Consider the following 17469-nt stretch of genomic DNA (forward strand, 5'->3'; position numbering starts at 1 on the left):
ATGATGTAGAAACCAAGGATTGAGCAAGGGAACACACAAGTCAAGTCTCGGGTTGCTTCATGCTTGGTTTCTTTCTTCAAGTATGGTGAATTCCTTCGGATTCAGATGATTCAAGACTGAGATCAGGATCGGTATCAAGATCGGGTTGCTTTACCTCTTGGATTTTCATTAATTAAGCGTGGACATTACAAATAAATTTAAGGTAGTTCGGCTCGGTGGTGATATTAGGGTAGCTTAGCGCGTTAAGCTCCCGTACGTGCATGGTCCGGTTGAAAGGTAAGGCTACGTAGATTAGACCCGAATTCGTCCGACCCTGAGAATGTCGAGGCTAAGATAATGTATAGCTAATTTAGAGAAACATGCATACTGCTGAGAATTTCATCACAACAACAGTAATAACAAGTCTTTTTCGCCGACAATCGAAAACATCACTTTAACGATTTTACTTGCACCAAAACTAGTAAGTAAATGAATAGGTGGAATTCATCCGAGAACTGATGCTGCTTTAGCGGATCTAGTAAAGTCATATGTCCGAACTACCTAAAAATCAATTTCAATGATGGTTCCCACATGACTCATTCCCTTAGTCGACAATCCTATGAAGCATGACAATTTGATAGGATCAAAACTGGCAAATATCAGTCCAAAACCGCAGGGATTGCAGGGAAAATGGAAGACAAAAATGTCTGTTTATATCAAGAATAGTTTGGTTAATTCATGACACAGCACGGATACGAAGTTCAAGATCCCTTAATGAGGCAAATTTTCGGACTGAAATCTGTATACCCGACATCAACGAGACACAGGCCATCAGGAGGAGCTGGAGGAGCAGTCGCACGTCTACATGTTGAATCCGTCAGCTTCATCAACACATCCTCCTCCGAACCTGCCGCTGCTTCTCTTATTGATGTCGCAACAAGAACCCGAACCATCTGCACAATGATCGACCACCGCAAGATGTTTTTAAGGCTGAAACTAACAGCAGATCAAACTGATACAATGACAGAACTGAACAATCTTAGAAGTCTGAAGGTTAAATGAATGATTCCATAGGAAGACGAGTGAATCAGCAATCATGATAGTTCAGATCTTCTATCAAATTCTATAGGAAAGCTGCAAAGGACTGCTGACCAAATAAAACTGAATTGACGTGCCCATGCTCTCACGAGCAGTAAATAGACATAAAAAGTACCTTCCGAAGGAATCGATTAGCAACCAGCTCAATGCACATAACTTTTCTTCCTTCTTGGTGATCCTAGTTTAACATAAAAGAGAGTGCTATTAGCCATAAAACTGGAGAACATAAAAAAACCGTACTGCATCTTTCAACCAGCCCAAAGCATAAAAAACACATGAATCAGATTGATAGTTGATCAAGCATTGAAGTGAAGAAGAAATATGAAATATTGCAGAAGGGAAAATACTTACCGTGCCTTTTAATCTGGCCAAAGCAGCACGAGCATGATACAGGAAACATTCTGTTGGTGGGCCACTGAAACAGAAGAGATTTTCAGTAAGGCACAGAAGCACAAGTCAAGCATGCAAGGTTACAGCGGTAAAATGCCAGAGCAAGGATCCTCAAAGCACCGAGAAATCAAGTTACCCACGGATGCATATTAACGATTCAGATAGCATTCTTTCCAAGGGAATCAAGCAATAATCAGGTACACTACCATCCAGACATAGATATCCATTATTCGATTGAGTTCTCTACCAACCGTAAACTACCGCTTTTGATATCTGGTTCTTTCATATTTCTCAAGTTCTCTACCAACCCAGGCTCACAACTTTGAGACTTACCATTGTATATTTGGCCTCTTCCTCACAGATTTGCCGGTTAATGGTTAGATCTACTCAGCCGTGTATCTCTTCAAGAGATACCTCTGTCTTGGCTCCAATTTTTCTCTTGCTTGGCTACAGATTCTTAGATAAGAATTAGATTTTACACATCTATCTTGAATAGATGAACATCACCTTCCCCTGTGCATGAATTGTGATTTATTAAAATCTTCTCATCTATTAATGTTCACGATTGCTTAATATTTCTTGCAAACATGAACCAGTTAATTTTAACCAAACAGCACAATATGCACCTGAAAATAAAAACTTAGCTCTGGTTTCAGAGTGACTCCTCCAAGAGGTATTGATTAGATGTCTAGAAAAGAGAAAAACTTTTCAATTTAAAAAAAGTGAACAATGTACAATGGCTCAACAGACTGCTATTAAAGTGAGAATTCTAAACCATCCTCAAAACAAGCCTTTCTCATTATACGCAAGGAATCGACAACAGTAGTATGGTAAAAGAAATAACATTCAAACACCAATATGATCATCGTGTCAGATGTTTTATGGGTAAGAAATTTAGAACAGCACACGTGATATTTTCCTTCAATACTTCCTAGGTGCCCTCCCTAATCTTAACAAAAAATCACCACATGAGCACAGTGGTTAAAGCATACAATACAAGCAACAATCGGATGTAAACAATATGAACAATTACATATCAAGAGAAAATTAAGATGCAGATTCCCTCAATAATCTGAAGAAAAGATCAAAAGCATAATTATTACTCATCCATACAGAAAGATTCAACAGTAAAAAATGACTAAAAGAAGTTTTGGAAACAGATCATTTAGACTGCAAATATCTATAGGACTAAACTTTAATTCAAGAAAGCACTAGTAGTATCTTGAGGCTTGAAAGCTTACATATTTCTTGAAGCCTTAGTATCTCGAGCAAACATCTTGTATGACAGTAATTTCCCTTCTAGAAGCTGCAAAAATTGATTCACCCGACTAACTTCAAAGCTCACTTGTTTATTTCCACCTTCAAAAACATTATCCTTATCAGATAAGTTTAAACTCCGAAGATCCTCATTACCAATATCATTCCCGAATCCCTTGCTTCTGAATGCACTATTAACATTCTCCTTAGTCCCCTCGCTTGGCTCCCCATTTTCTCCATCCTTGAAAGGAAATATGTACAAATAGCGCCTCCACTTTGCAGAGAAATTGGGATGGAATGAACGTGATACCTACACTGACCTTCCACATCAGTGTTCTACGCGAATTAAAAGTATAAAGATCTTCCCAGCAAAATAAAATCAGTTAATTCTTCAGGGAGAGTCCAGGAGCTTCTGTTGCTAAAAGTAATTAGCAAACCATTACCTCAGAAACAGATAAAGCCCTGAGTCTCCTTGGTGCTGCAGTATTAACGGCGAGTTCAATATGTTGAGGTTCAACATCCTTTCTCCATGTATCTGGATATATGTAGCCGAAAACAGTTACTTAGTAGGTCCACCTAAAAATATGGAATAAAAGTAACTTCATAGATGATAAGTGCAGCAAAGGTTTTATTTGCTCATCCATGAGCCACCAAACTCATCCGATCCAGTAGTAGGACCTACTTGAAAACAAGTTAGTCAAAAAAACCTATTTTTATCTAAGATCATTGGGGTGTTCATAAAATCGTGTTGTAAGAATGAATCGTAAAATCATAAGATTTTATAAGATATGAAAATGCCATATGAATGATAAAATTTTCCAGCAAATAACTGGCTTGCGTAATTTTAAAGTGTATACACTAATTATAAATTTATCAGCCCTACACCTAAAAATGTCAAATTTTCGATGTTATTTGTCAAATTATTTATTTTTTATTTGTATTTGATGCAAAGTGGTATCAATTACTTGGATTGTCCACTGATCTTTCACATGGATGTTAATTTAATAGTAGGTTGTGTTGACCCGACATGAAATAACATATATTATTTTGTGAACCATGAATTCCTCTATCCTACATGGGCCATGCTGTAAAAGATTTTTAGTTCGCTTGACTCAATAAATTAAAGCTCTCCGCCACTTGGACGAATACTTCGTCCCACAAAAACTATTTGGGAGTCTAGTGGGTGTGCCTCGGTTTTAAGATCAATGCAAACTGGTCATTTCTACATATTCGGACTTGCTAGTTCAAGTGATGTATTAGGCTGAAGATTAGTTGCAATATATAGTCCAGCAAGTTCAGCTTCTTAGGTAAACTTGTGGGACCACTGCCAACTGTTCTGAAAATTTATGGCATGTGTGTTTGCATTTAAACAAAAGCAAAAAGTTCCTACCAAAATTTCAAATAACTATTTGAATTCCAAAAAACTGTCACAAAGTTATATGGAAATTCTACATGTCGACACTTAAGTATATAAAAAGTTTCAGGAGTTCCAAAATTAGAAAAAAAAAAAAAAGGTCAAAGTCCGTGAGATACAAAATTTAAAAGCAACAAGCAAAAACCTAAAGTCAAACCAAACAGGCCCTTAAGCTATTATACGAAGAAGTGGTCTAACATTTTATTAACATTCACACTCTCCCTCACGCGTATGTTGGATATTGGCCTAAGACTAAAGCATAGCACTATATAATAAGGGAGACACATAGGGACACATAGGGGCCTGGAAAGATTTGAACTAAAGATCTCCTGCACTGTTACCGTGTCAAATTTTGTAGGATCACGGTCAGCTGGTCTAAAAATTAAAATATCAAATGTAGGTGTGGTTGATATTTAAAAACTTTAAGAAGTTCAACACTAGTCTAAGTGTAATTTAAATATGAGCTGACAAGGTATCTTGGTTTTGACTCGCAATATCTTACTATTTTGCGAGTCAAAATGCGACTTTTCACTACTTTGCTTGAAAAGGCTAAAGCTTTTGGCAATCTCAAACAGACTAATTAAACAAATCATGTTGAGAATAGGTGAGACCAAATATGACATTATGTAGAGCAACATTGGGAAGTCTCCATCTCCGATATCATTTAGGCGATGGCCAGTCTAATCAATCTTTTGTTTTCTTTTCAGGTTTACAATAGTCATAAAATTCCATTAATGGGTACCAAGGGGTTGCAAACCATTTACAATCTAACTACAAGAGGAAAGACCCAAAAACTTCAGCAAGCAGACAGCCCAGAGAACAGCTCCTACAATACCAACAAAGATATAGTGGACAACTACTTATCTTTCACAGCACATGAGGACCTTTCCACATCATTAAAAGTGCTTACAAGGAATAAAAAGGATGGCATCAAAACCAAACAACTGTCTTGACTCAAGCTAATCACCTACAAGCCGTATGCTCCATCTTCACTAAGCTTGCAGGAAACCCAAATCCCCAACCCCCCACCTCCCCCCCTCCCCCCAACAACAACAAATGATTGAAATATATGGCTCTCCTTTGATATAAAAAAAAAGGGTTTCTCATACATCAAGATAGCATCTGTGAACAAAGCACTTTCAAGCATGCAGCAATTATAAGGTATCAATTACATAGAGCCACACAAGGATCATTAGCAACTCCAGCATTTTTCCTTCACTATTCAGGTTTATGTTCCTTCATTAAAATAAAAAGAGGTAGGTTGCTATTCTCTTTACAATTGGGGTTGATTTAGTGTTAAGGAACGGTTTTATAGCATGGATTAAGAGCCCAATATAAGCTCAGTTATCCAAACCACCAAGTGCAAACAGTATTATGTTTGGCCTTGAACTGGGATTCGACTTGTGTCTTACATATTCAACGAGGAATGCGAGGCATCTCATAGGTCTGAGATAGAAACTGTCACTACAATAATCATAAGCGTTTCTTATGTTCCTTGAGAAGTTAGATTCACTTTTATAAAATATTAAATAGGATTCATTTTGGTTGAGATCTTACTTCAAAGACGAGCCATGAGATATTACTCTCTCGAAGTTGAAAAGACAACTCTGATCTAGCCAACCAAGAATCCATTTTCCAACGTACTTGCAATCTTCAAGTTCATTTTTCTTTCTATCCTATCTAACTTTGGGATTTCATGATTTATAAATCTATGAAGAACCAGAAATAACAGGAGGGTCCGATGTGAACCTGTTTTAAAGTCCCCCTCTCATTGCCTATAGAATAAATATTTTAAATTCTTGAAAATGAGAAGGATAACTTTCACTAAAACTGCCCTAATTAATGCAGCAGGAAGCAGATAAAGTTTGCCATGCTTGATGTTCCTTTACAAGAAGGAAAAAATGAATACGTTTGAAAGGAAGTCACTCAAAAATTGAGAACTGTTCAATAAGATAGACGCATAGGAGAACTTTGATGAGAATGAATTATAAAACATACAGAATGAACAGACTTGCCCCAAAGCCGTTACTCCTTTGTCGGTACGCCCAGCAACCAAAGCACAGCCCTCCACCGGCAAGGACTTGTCCTTTAGGAGCTTAGCTTTCTTCTCATCCACAAACTCCCCTAGAGATCTTTCTATTGAGCTGTCCAAAAATAAAAGTTCATAGGTATAGATCATGTCAGAGTTTTAACCCAAGGTTCAAATCAAGTTTCACGACTAAGAGGGGAATATAGATGCCAGGATTAGGTACAGAAATAGGAGAGAAAAATTGCAGCATATGGCTTCACTTTTTCTTAGTTTGGTGAGTGGATGCTAGTAAGTACATGTGAGTGTCCACAAGCGTGCTTTTACTCTCCCTCATGGTGAGTGGTTGGTTGCCCATTAGCATATTTAACCTCCCAAAAGACACTTTAGAACTGGGTCTACATGTTGCAGTGGAGGACTAATTGTTAAAGCTTCAAGTCAGCGCCAAAGTTGGAAATTAAAGAGTTGTCATGAGGGGGTTATAGATTACAATGTTCATATAAATGACAAATATAGAGAAGATAGGCAACATCAAAAAATTATGACAAAGAAAGCAAGGTATTGATAGTAAACCAAATACAACATAATGCGCAGATAAGACAACGCATTGAGTGTAGACTTAAAATGCTCAAGGTAGAATCAGAAGGTGAAACAACTTACCCCTGGACGGTGTTTAAGCCAGGCTGCTTTTGCCAACCATCAAAAGAACCACCATGATAAGAAAGGACAATCTTATATGTTCTTCTTTCCCATCTTCCAGACCTATTCCCTCCTGGAAGACTGTCTAGTCCAGACTTCTCACAAGTCTCTGGAATTTTTGTATCATCATGAACAGGAGATCTCTGACAAGAAAATTCCCTATATTAAGTACCAAGAATTGAGACATTACACATACCTATTACAATTAATCACTACCACCACCAAAAACTTGCATTAACAAATTTCCACACAGAGAATCCTTACTACTATCATCCAAATTTACAGATTATCAGAACAGCCTATTCTGTACAGGTTGGGCAACAATCAAATTTCTTCCAACAACTTTTTGAACAGAGACCCTGATGCGTATCATTTTGCATATTGCATCTATTAAATTGATGCAACTTCTTAGTCTCAATAATACACACTCTAGAGGTTTATATTTTAACTAAGATGAAAGTATAAATTAACCAATTGATCTTGTACTTTGCATATGAGAAAACTTCAGTGTCTTATAAGATCATCTTAAATTAAGCAGACTCATGTCATGAGGGCTATTCCCAGGGCATCATGGTGGGACAAGATTGAAGTATCATGATTCCATTTCCATCTGCTGTAATATTAGCAAGAACTAGTTCCAATTTTTAACAGAGGTAGACTGAATATGCCTTTTTTGCCACACCAGAGCTCAGTAACTTTTCCAGAGAAGACATTGGAAAAACATATAAGGGACACATGCTAATCCATCCCCTGCAAAATGTGTACTGGTAATTCAACAGTACATGGAAGCACTTTAATTTCTCATTCACAAATTTCTGAAGCACAAGTTGAAAATTACAACAGGAGGGTATATGACACATATCAACAAGCTAGATATTAATTTACACTGATACAACAGAACAACTTAATAATAAGTTCCTCTTTTGTGCACGCCCTACTCCTTCACTTAAAGGTAAGACGAGGAGAGGGGCAAACGAAATCAAACATTAGATTCTAAAATCTCGAAAAGGGTGGATCACGACAGGGCCAATCCTTGTTCCTACTCAACCCTACTCCTACTCCTTGTGTTCGTGGAAGAACATTTTCACTATTTGGCTAGGAAACTATTTGTTCAAACTCTTGCTTCTAGACAAAGTGTGTGTCCGGTCAAAAAACTATTACCTTGAGAAACTACACGAAAGACAGGAAAAAAGAAGAAGTTTGTCTCTCTTGAGAAAAAGCGAAGAATCAAATTGTCGTGCTACTAGTGTTAGACATGATTGCGAAGAGAATGGAATTATTTGCATCAAAGCAACACAAAATTGAGTGCATAGTATCTTCATTGAAGAGTCGTATTAAACTCAGACACATCAAAATAACCAAAGGAGTATTGCATGCTTCTGAATACAAGTCAGTGCTGACTTCAAATATCTAATTGTTCGATTATTTTACTAACAGAATGCATGTCAACTAGCAGGAGAATGAATCGTAATTCTCGTCCTGAGTTTTGAGGATCTTGTCATAAGAATTTCAATTTAGAAAAAACAAAAAAAGGTAAACAAAAGAGGAGAGGGGGTGACATCAGTACATTGAAGATAACAAAACTATATGGTGTCTTCTCTCAGTAGGCCATCCAAGTCCAAATAAGACCCTGAACTCAAATGAATGGAGATAAGCATTTGATAGCTCTAAAACCAAAAACTCTATTACAATCAAAAAATGGAGTTCCCTGAATCATGAGTTAAATTGATTCATAGTCCTTCATAACAAAAATAACTATAACCAAATTTAGTAGAGTCGCTATGGTGAATGGCTGATTGGGGAAAAAAGGAAAAAAAGAAGGGGGCATGACTTAACATAACGGATCGTTTTGCTAATATAATAACGTCATGTTCTAACTTCTTAAGATGAACAAATTATGAGAAATCAAAAAAGAGACGCATGGAAGTTTTGTGATACATGAGTGAACAGTAACGACAATAAGGTTATATACTATAAAGCTCCCACATCGAAATATAAGTGGAGACCGAATATCTGTGTTAATTCTTTCAGATAGGGATTGTAGTTTCTTCGCCATCATTAAGTTTTCTTTGTCGTCATCATGCCATAGACAAGATTATAATAGAACACAAAAATTTGACAGATTGTGAGTTGATCGAACAGGTAGACTTGTATCACTCCAATATCCTACTCAATCATAAACGGCTTCATAAATGGCTTTGGTCGAGATTCGGCTTAAGCCCACGCATTCGACAGGTACCAATTGTCTGACATTGCTCAAGAGGGTAAAAACCATAACTGGGGAAATGCTTGAATCCCATCGCTGCTCATCAGAGAAACATTACCCAAAACAGAATGCCCGAATTCTTTATCCAGAACCCAAGGTATAAACACCAAATTTGACTCTTCTCAAAAACAAATTCCACTGAACTACTCCCCCTATGAAAAGCCGGCCCGGCAGTCAGATCATAACTTTAGAATCAGCATCAGAAACGAAGCAACCACTAAACATAAACCATCACCTCGGTCCCGAACAGCTCGGAAACCGACGACCGCCCATTGATGACATTGGAGTAGAAGTCCCGAACTTCTTGCCAGGGCCTGTCGTGCATGAAGTCGAAGCTCTCCCTGCGAGAAACGGGAGGAGCAAAAACACCCACCACCCATCATCATCTCCGCAAAGAAGGAAAATTTCAATCGCGGGTAGCCAGGATCTAGGAAGCTAAGAGGGCCGGGAGCGGATAAAGAGGTTACCTCGCCGTCCACCGCGCGTACTTGGAGGGCAGGAGGTGGTCGTAGTGGACGTGGACCTTCTCCTCGCCGCCGCCGCCGTCGGCCTCCGCCGGCGCTCCGCCTTGCATCGAGAGGGTCGGAGACGGCGAGCGGTTGCGGGTCGCGGTGCCTCGGAAGCGTCCGATCGGAACCGAGCTCGCGAGGGAAGCTGGATTGCCACCACGAAACGGAGCGGTCAGCATTCATTCACCACCGCCGGGTTTTGCAGCGGCGGATGGTGGAAGAAGTGCGCGCTCGCGAGTCACCGCCGGGTTCGGGCGGCGGCGGCGGCGGCGGCGGCGGGGGGCCGTGGTCCGCACAAGGGTGGTGCCTGGTTTTTTTTGGTTTTCTCTTTCGACTCCTCGGAAAAGGACTAACAATGCCATATGCTCCCTTTAACGCCAATTTTTCAAGCGGTCAGTTAATTCTCGTTAGTTTATTGGGTTAATACCGTGACGAACCCAAATCGATAAATTTATGATAAATTTATTTTAAATTAATTTATTAATCATTAAAAAAATCTGAATTTGTGCATATGTGATAAATTTACATTCCGTTAATTTTTCGGTAAATTTTACTATCAAATTTCTGAGTTAGATGGTACGTAACAGTTGACAGGTTTACTAGTTTGGGATTTTACCCCCTCCTTTTTGTCACAGATTTATCAATTTGTAATTTTTCGTAATATTATGCAACTTATCGGAAGGTAAATTTGTCCCAAGTATATCAGTTTAGGATTTTTTTTTATCAAAAAATTAATTTGAAGTTTTTTGTGATCAAAATATTAGTTTAGGATAAATTTGTCACAGGTGTACCAGTTTAGGATTTTTCGCGGTATTAACCCTTACTCTTATAAAGCATTTGGGAAATTTTTCAAAGAAGGATTTGAAATAGTGCTCTTTCTTTCATAAACAAAAGTTCATAATAGATATTGCCTCGAATAAGAACCGAAGTGAACAAATTAATCTCAAACAAGGATCTGAACTGGTTGTAGAAACAAATCTTCGTGGGTAAGGTTCTTTTGGCAGTTTGAACATGTGCAATTTTATCAAAAACTTTCAACTGGGTAAAAACAAAATGAGTAAAATCCCAACCATCAAAAACCCCAAATTGAATTCTTAGTTTTTCGTTGATTCCTCGATTCTCCGATGCTCGAACTGTCAGTTCATCAACATCAAAGTCTGTTTGAGACTAAATTGGGTCCATCGACCCACAGCAACCCTAAACTCTCAATCCGTCGACATCATATCCCTTCTCGTCCCTTCTCAGAGGTAAACTCGTAAAAGCACTACCTTGTGAGCGCACCCTCTAATTTCTTTGTTTCGACCAAAAGAAGGCGATTGCAAACATGTCAATAAGGTGCGGGGATATCATGGAATATACCAAACCAATGGCATTAACAACATAGTGATGGTAGAAGGAATGTTTTCTTTTCTTATTTGGGCAAACATGTGGGTGCATTCCATCTCCTTTTGTGGGAATCAATGCATGCGGCTGCATTTTTCAATGGCAAGTGGAATCCGGCATGCATTTTCTAATTGGATTTGCTATCGTCATGATCACTAGTGCTGGTCACAGTCCCCGATTTTACGGTTTTCTTCTGTGCAAATCGTGCAATTTTTTACTGTTTTCGTTTTGTTTTTCTCATATATGTTTGTCGTTAAGGATCAATCCGCTAATTTAATGTAAAAGACCCATGAAGTCATTAATTTGATTTTTCTTGGCCACCATCAACTCTGTGTTTTGGGTCATTTCCTTTAGGTTTGCTTTGGTTAATTAGGAATAACATAGACATAATAATACGTTCTGAGAGTTCACTAGTGCTTCTGATGCTGTTCTTCTGCATCTGCAAAGAACTAAGGAGGCAAGCTCGCAGTGAACTTTTATTAAGTGAAGGTTGAAGACAACAGTCTATGGATATATGCTAAATTTCCACACTGATCATCTTCAATATGAGTAGTGATCCTCAAGAACTGAGTAATCGTGTTCAAGCACCGTGAAGTCCACAAAACTGGTGAAGATTCATTTCGATGCGGAGTGATGTCAAAAGAAAATAGTATTCATAATTTTGAAGCAATGGACATTGCTGTAACTGTGAGTACATAGCCTTTTGATGCATAGATTTGAACAAGAAATGGCCTTAAGCAAATGTCAATTTAAAATGGTTTGAAGGAGCTGATTTGACATTTAAAGAAGTGGGAATAAATTTTGTGGGAGAAATGTGAAACTTGTCCAGCTTTACAAGTTTAATAACTCCATAAGTTTGAATTAATCCCGTCTAAATTTTATAATGTGCTGTAATCATAACTTGTGTTTTTCTATGTACAAATATGAGTTAGTATGATTATGGGGAATTGGCATAGGCTTTGAAACATATTGACCTTGTTTTAGCAACTTGCGTTTCTTTAGAAAAATATTAACATTTTTTTTTGCTTCCATTTTGCACCAAGTGAGGGATGTGGAATTGTGAACTAATCTGTGTTTGATATAGGTTTGCTAAAGGGCTGAAGAAGATGGGTTTGACATTATTGATCTTGATCAGTTATACTAAAAAAATGTAAGATGTGCCGAGGGTGATGGTTCAATGGAGAAGGATATGAACGTTGGAAACAGCAGCCTATATGTAGATGTGTTAGCTAATGATGTAGATTTTCTTAATATGAGTAGCCAAAATAAGTATAAATATATTGAGTTCAATCCTAAGGTTGATATAGAGAATATTGTCTTCAAGTTGGGGATGTGTTTTAATAATGCTAAGCAGTTCCAAAAAGCCATTAGGAACGATACCATAAAAAATGTGAAACATGTGAGGATCGATTAGAATGCACCAAATAAGTTAAGGGCAATTTGTTCTAAGGGCTATGATTGGCTCTTATATGCTTGCAAAGTGCAGAGGCGCGTTGTGGGGTATGATGGTTGCCATTTGTCATCATGTTACAAGGATATACTTTTAGCACCTCTAGTCATAAATGAAAACAATTAGATTAATCCCTTTGCATAGACAATTGTGGGACAAGAAACTTACAAGACATTGCACTAGTTTACTAGTATAATTGAAGAAAACCTTGGATTAATGATTCTACAAATTTTAAGTAGTGGACTTTTCTTGTGTGACAAGGAAAATGAATTGGTGCAAGTACTAGCAAATTTAATGTCTAAAACAAAACATAAATTTTGCTTGAGCCATGTGTATGAGAACTTTAGGTTCCTTCACAAAGAACTAGAATTTAAACTATTGCTTTAAAAGACTGACATGACATTTAGGATATGTGATTTTAACTTGACAATAGAAGAGTTAAGGGTAGTTGATGAGAACACTTATAATTGGTTGTCCTAGAGGCCTCCAATCCAATAGAGTAAGTCCCACTTTATGACAAGCTTCAAATGCAACATTTCCCTAAATAATTGATGTGAAAGCTTCAACACAAGCGTCATTGATGTTGGGGACCAGCATATCATGACAATGCTTGAAGCTACAAGGCTACGTTTAGTAATCGGGATAAAATTCAAGATAGGATAAATTTTATCATATCCCGTGTTTGGTGTTTACTCAAGATAGGATAAAGTCGGATATAGAAGGGATATAGTCCGGATAAAATTATCTTATGGGAGAGGTGGGATAAAGGTGAATAGGATTTTCATTATCCATAATATAAAATAGCAAACTTGTTAAATTAATAAAATTAAAATAATATTTGAATTTTAATATAAAAAATTCAAAATAACAAAAAATAACAATAATTTCGTTTTTATTTATTCTTATTTTTATTTATATATTCAAAATTTCTTTGTATCTTGTGATATAAATTTCATATATATAAATCAATACTAATTTCTTTATATTTATTAAATATTTTAGGTATATTAGTATAGTTTACTATTTAATAAAATTTTATTAGAGAATAATGGAAAGGAAAAAAAGAAATAGAGTAATTAAATAATTAAAAAAAGAGAGGGAGAAATAATAAAAAAAATAAGCAAATAAAAATGAAGTAGGTAAGAGTGCCATGAGAGATTTTTATCATCTTGGTTTGTGCAATTTTTAGGTTTATTTACACTGATATGACGTTCACAGCAAATAATTGACATGGTAAGATGTGAAAATATTCGGCTTTATTTCCACGATTCATCAAATAGTAGATAGGATATAACAAATCCCTTGGATTTCAAATCCTATCCTATCCAGTCCTATTCTGTCTAGAAATCTAGACGATCAAATGCAGCCCAAGAATACAGCTTATGGAGAGGATTCATAAGCAAAGGGATGGATTAGCCAAGTAAACCGTTGTGATCTGTCCTAAGACGGAAGAGATATTGGATCTTTAGAAAAGCATTCAACATCATGGGTTTCTGCCTAGAATGGGGAGGATGAGTTGGAATTAATGGGTCATATAGAGACAAGAGGGTTGTTAATATAAGACTTAAAACTTGTAGTTGTAGAAGATTGGACATTAGTGGAATCCCTTGTGTTGAGCAAAATCCCTAATGAGTTTTGAGGAATGACAAAACAATCTATTACTGACCAGAATTACACTTAAGTTATTTGATGCAGGTAAATGTTGAGTCATCAGACTTAGTCGATGAAAGAACTTTATCATCAGACTCAAAATTACTCGTCAGATTCAATGAGTGTTATTTTTGGCATGTTTATGCAGATAATCAAATTGATATTTTAAGATATCCTAATTGGTAATCACAAGATCGTTCCTCAAACACGAAGAACTACACTTATGGAAACCTTGATTTGATTGTATGGGCGATCAAAACACTCGAAGATAATGATTCTTTTTCTAACGGCTATGCATCCTATTTTGGGAAGAATCTCCAATGGGTTGATTTAGAGATCAATCCTCTTAAGACTATCCAACGAATATATTAGAAGTAGAGGAGTATAAAAAGAGTGCAAACGTCATACAAGATAGAAGAACTAGAATCGAGAATTCCAAAGTCTGAATAGAGCTTCGATCTTACACACTTGTGATTACTGTTTTCCACGTTGTGTTTTTAGAAAGAAAATTACTTGAGTGAAGAGTATACGTGATAGTGTAGTCTATCATCTGAGAAGCACTGCTCTTGTAATCTTCTGGTTATTCAATAGTGAAATATAGCCAATAGGCTGCCAGCGTGGAGAGTGGACGTAAGCTCGATAAAGCCGAACCACTATAAAGATCTATGTGTAGTATTCTCTATCCCTAAACTTTTATTTATTATTGCTAACATTATACTGCATACATATCTATCAAACAAGTTCGTCACAACATCGTCTTAATCATCAAACGCAATCATCTAACGACAATTTATATACAAGTTTGTCATATGCATACATCTGATATTAATCATACAAGTTGTTGACCTCGACTATATTCATTCCGCACGTTTAAATCATTTAATTTGTAAAATCACCTATTCACCCTCCCTCTAGGTGATAGCACTAGCCCTAACAATTGGTATCAAAGTCTAGTGCTCATTTTTCTTTGAAGTGTTATTTTATTTCTGAGCTAACGATTCTTGATGGCTAGTAATGCTGAGTCAGGTCACAACAACAGACCACCTTATTTCAATGGAACTGAGTACAGTGTCTGGGAAAACAAGATGAAGACATTCATCTTGGGAATAAATCAAGACATATGGGACATTGTTGACCATGAAATCATCCCAAATGAAACAAAATCCCCAGAAACTTCAAAAGGGCAAAATGAGACACCTTCTTCTGAAAGAGTTAGAGAGCAAATCAGACCTCAAGCTTTACCTCTCTCGGCCAAGGAAATTTCCAGAAGAATCCATTTGGATGCAAAGATCATAATGGCCATATACAATGGTCTGGCAAGTGTGAATACAAAAGAATTGCAAATCTCAAAACTGCGAAAGAAATTTGGGATCGTCTCAAGCTTGCCCATGAAGGAACAAAAAGAGTCAAGGAGACAAATCTCAACATTCTCCTTGGGCAATACGAGTCTTTCACTCAGAAACCAAATGAAACAATTTCTGAGATGCAGAGCAGATTCACTGAGATCGTAAATGGGCTTGAATTCCAAAACAATCCCATCTCATAACCTATGAAGGTGAACAAGTTACTGAGAGCTCTTTTAAAAGAGTAGAACAACATTAAAGTTTCTATTCAAGAAACTCAAGAGATCAGACCACTCACGGTGGACAAACTTATCGGAACTCTTCAATCCTATGAAACTGAAAAGTTCTTAGAAATTGAAGAACCCAAAGGTAAAAAGTCCATTGCTTTAAAAACTAACATTGATTCAGATGACACAGATACAGATTCAGATGAAAATGAAGATGAAGAATTGGCTCTCATGGTCAAGAAACTAAGAAAGATGGCAAAGAAGGTGAATATGAATAAGTCAAAGAAGCAATTCAAGAATTCTGAGCCATCAAAAGTCAAGAAGCTAAATTTTCAGAATAAATCTAGTATCGAAGATGAAGAAAACAAAGATGTGATATGTTTCCACTACAAAAAGAACGGACACATAAAGCCCAAATGTCCTCTTCTCAAAAAGAATAAAGGGAAATATGAACGACATAAGAAGGCTTTCAAAGCTGAAACATGGAGTGACTCAGAGGATGATGAAAGCGAACAAGAGTTTGCCAATATTTGTTTGATGGCAAAATCAGACTCAGAATCAAGTTCTGATGAAGAAGATGAGGTAAGTAGTTCAAATATTCCTGAAGCAGTTGCAAATTATATTGATGAATTAATCTCTGTTAATAAAACTGCCTTCAAAAAGATTTCTGTATTGAAGAAGGAAATTGTGTTTCTAAGAAGTACAACTCAAAACAAGGAAATTGATGAGTCAATTGAATGTTTAAAAAAGGAAAATAATCTTTAAAACAACAAGATATTTCGCAAAAGGATAATATTGATTTCTTGTAAAAAGAGTTTAATCTTATCAAGAAGAGTAAAGACTTTCTTGAAAAGGAAAATGATTCACTGAAAAAGGAAATTTCTGATTTGAAAAATATTTCTAGGAAAGTTTTGATCACATCTCTAATGAAAAAGAACTTTTGAAAAACAACATTTCTAATATAACCAAAAAATTCTCAATGGGTTCGAAAAATCTTCAACATATTTTGTCAATTCAAGTTCCTTATTATAATAAATCAGGTTTAGGTTTTGAGAAAAAAACTGAATTGAAAAATTCTTTTCCGAATGTCAAAGAAAGACTAAAGAAAAGACCTTCTAAATTTGCTTATAAAAATCATTTTCAAAAGCAGTTTGTAAAATTCAATGGTCAAACTTCCCAAAAATGTTTAAATTGCGGTGATTCAAATCACTTTAAGAGTGACTGTCCTAAGGTTTGGAGACCTATTCAAAGAGATATTATGAGAATGACTGATCCTAGCCAAAATGGACCTAAGAAAATATGGGTACCAAAGAAAAAGTAAGTTACTTATCTTTTGCAGGTACCAAAGAAAAGAAAGAAAAAGTCGTACCTTGACAGTGGTTGCTCAAGACACATGACCGGAGATCCTTTGAAATTCATTAAGTTAGAAAGAATTAAAGGAGGAAGTGTATCCTTTGAAGGCAACAACAAAGGAAAAATAATTGGCAAGGGAACTGTCAGAATTGACAATCTCATCATCAATGAAATCGCACTTGTTAAAAGTTTGAATTTCAATTTAATTAGCATTAGTCAATTATGTGATATTGGTTACAGAATTACTTTCCAAGAAAACAAATGCTCTGGGATAAGTAAAGACAACAAGCAATCATTTACGGGTCGAAGACATGAAAACATCTACCTACTAGACACAAAGTCTGATGACTTGCAATGTCTCGTTTCCATAAAAGAAGAATCTGATCAGTGGCACACGAAGCTCGGACACGTCAATGTCAAGTTAA

At 36.6% G+C, this 17469-nt stretch overlaps 1 protein-coding gene across 3 annotated transcripts; it reads right to left on the minus strand.

Annotated features, from left to right (window-relative positions):
• Positions 1–126: 126 nt before the first annotated feature.
• LOC115686930 (uncharacterized) lies at positions 127–10004 on the minus strand. 3 transcript variants are annotated; one of them, XM_056318822.1, is made up of 10 exons: positions 9597–10004; positions 9365–9470; positions 6825–7006; positions 6137–6282; positions 3168–3259; positions 2709–3034; positions 1429–1492; positions 1193–1255; positions 787–932; positions 127–313 (listed from the first exon to the last, which is right to left on the minus strand). In XM_056318822.1, the coding sequence occupies exons 1-10, from the start codon at positions 9815–9817 to the stop codon at positions 292–294; spliced, it is 1368 nt and encodes a 455-aa protein (XP_056174797.1). In that variant the 5' UTR covers positions 9818–10004; the 3' UTR covers positions 127–291. The 3 variants fall into 3 exon arrangements, with proteins under 3 accessions (XP_056174797.1, XP_030468213.1, XP_056174798.1); XM_030612353.2 differs by lacking the exon at positions 127–313 and having other exon boundaries at positions 514–932; positions 9597–10003; XM_056318823.1 differs by lacking the exon at positions 127–313 and having other exon boundaries at positions 514–932; positions 9365–9515; positions 9597–9725.
• Between the last annotated feature and the right edge of the window lie 7465 nt (positions 10005–17469).

The sequence above is a fragment of the Syzygium oleosum genome, unplaced genomic scaffold (genome assembly GCF_021117445.2).
Source record: "Syzygium oleosum isolate NSW1041296 unplaced genomic scaffold, Sole_v2.1 Sole_v2.16, whole genome shotgun sequence".
NCBI classification, from domain to species: Eukaryota; Viridiplantae; Streptophyta; class Magnoliopsida; order Myrtales; family Myrtaceae; genus Syzygium; species Syzygium oleosum.

Bases quoted from the DNA above. Each gene is read 5' to 3' on its own strand.
- LOC115686930 (XM_030612353.2), bottom strand. From the start codon at position 9,817: ATGCTGACCGCTCCGTTTCGTGGTGGCAATCCAGCTTCCCTCGCGAGC. The intron at 9,471-9,596 runs GTAACCTCTTTA...CGTTTCTCGCAG, and splicing joins TACGCGCGGTGGACGGCGAG to GGAGAGCTTCGACTTCATGC. The intron at 3,035-3,167 runs GTAATGGTTTGC...AGGTCAGTGTAG, and splicing joins GGGCTTTATCTGTTTCTGAG to GTATCACGTTCATTCCATCC.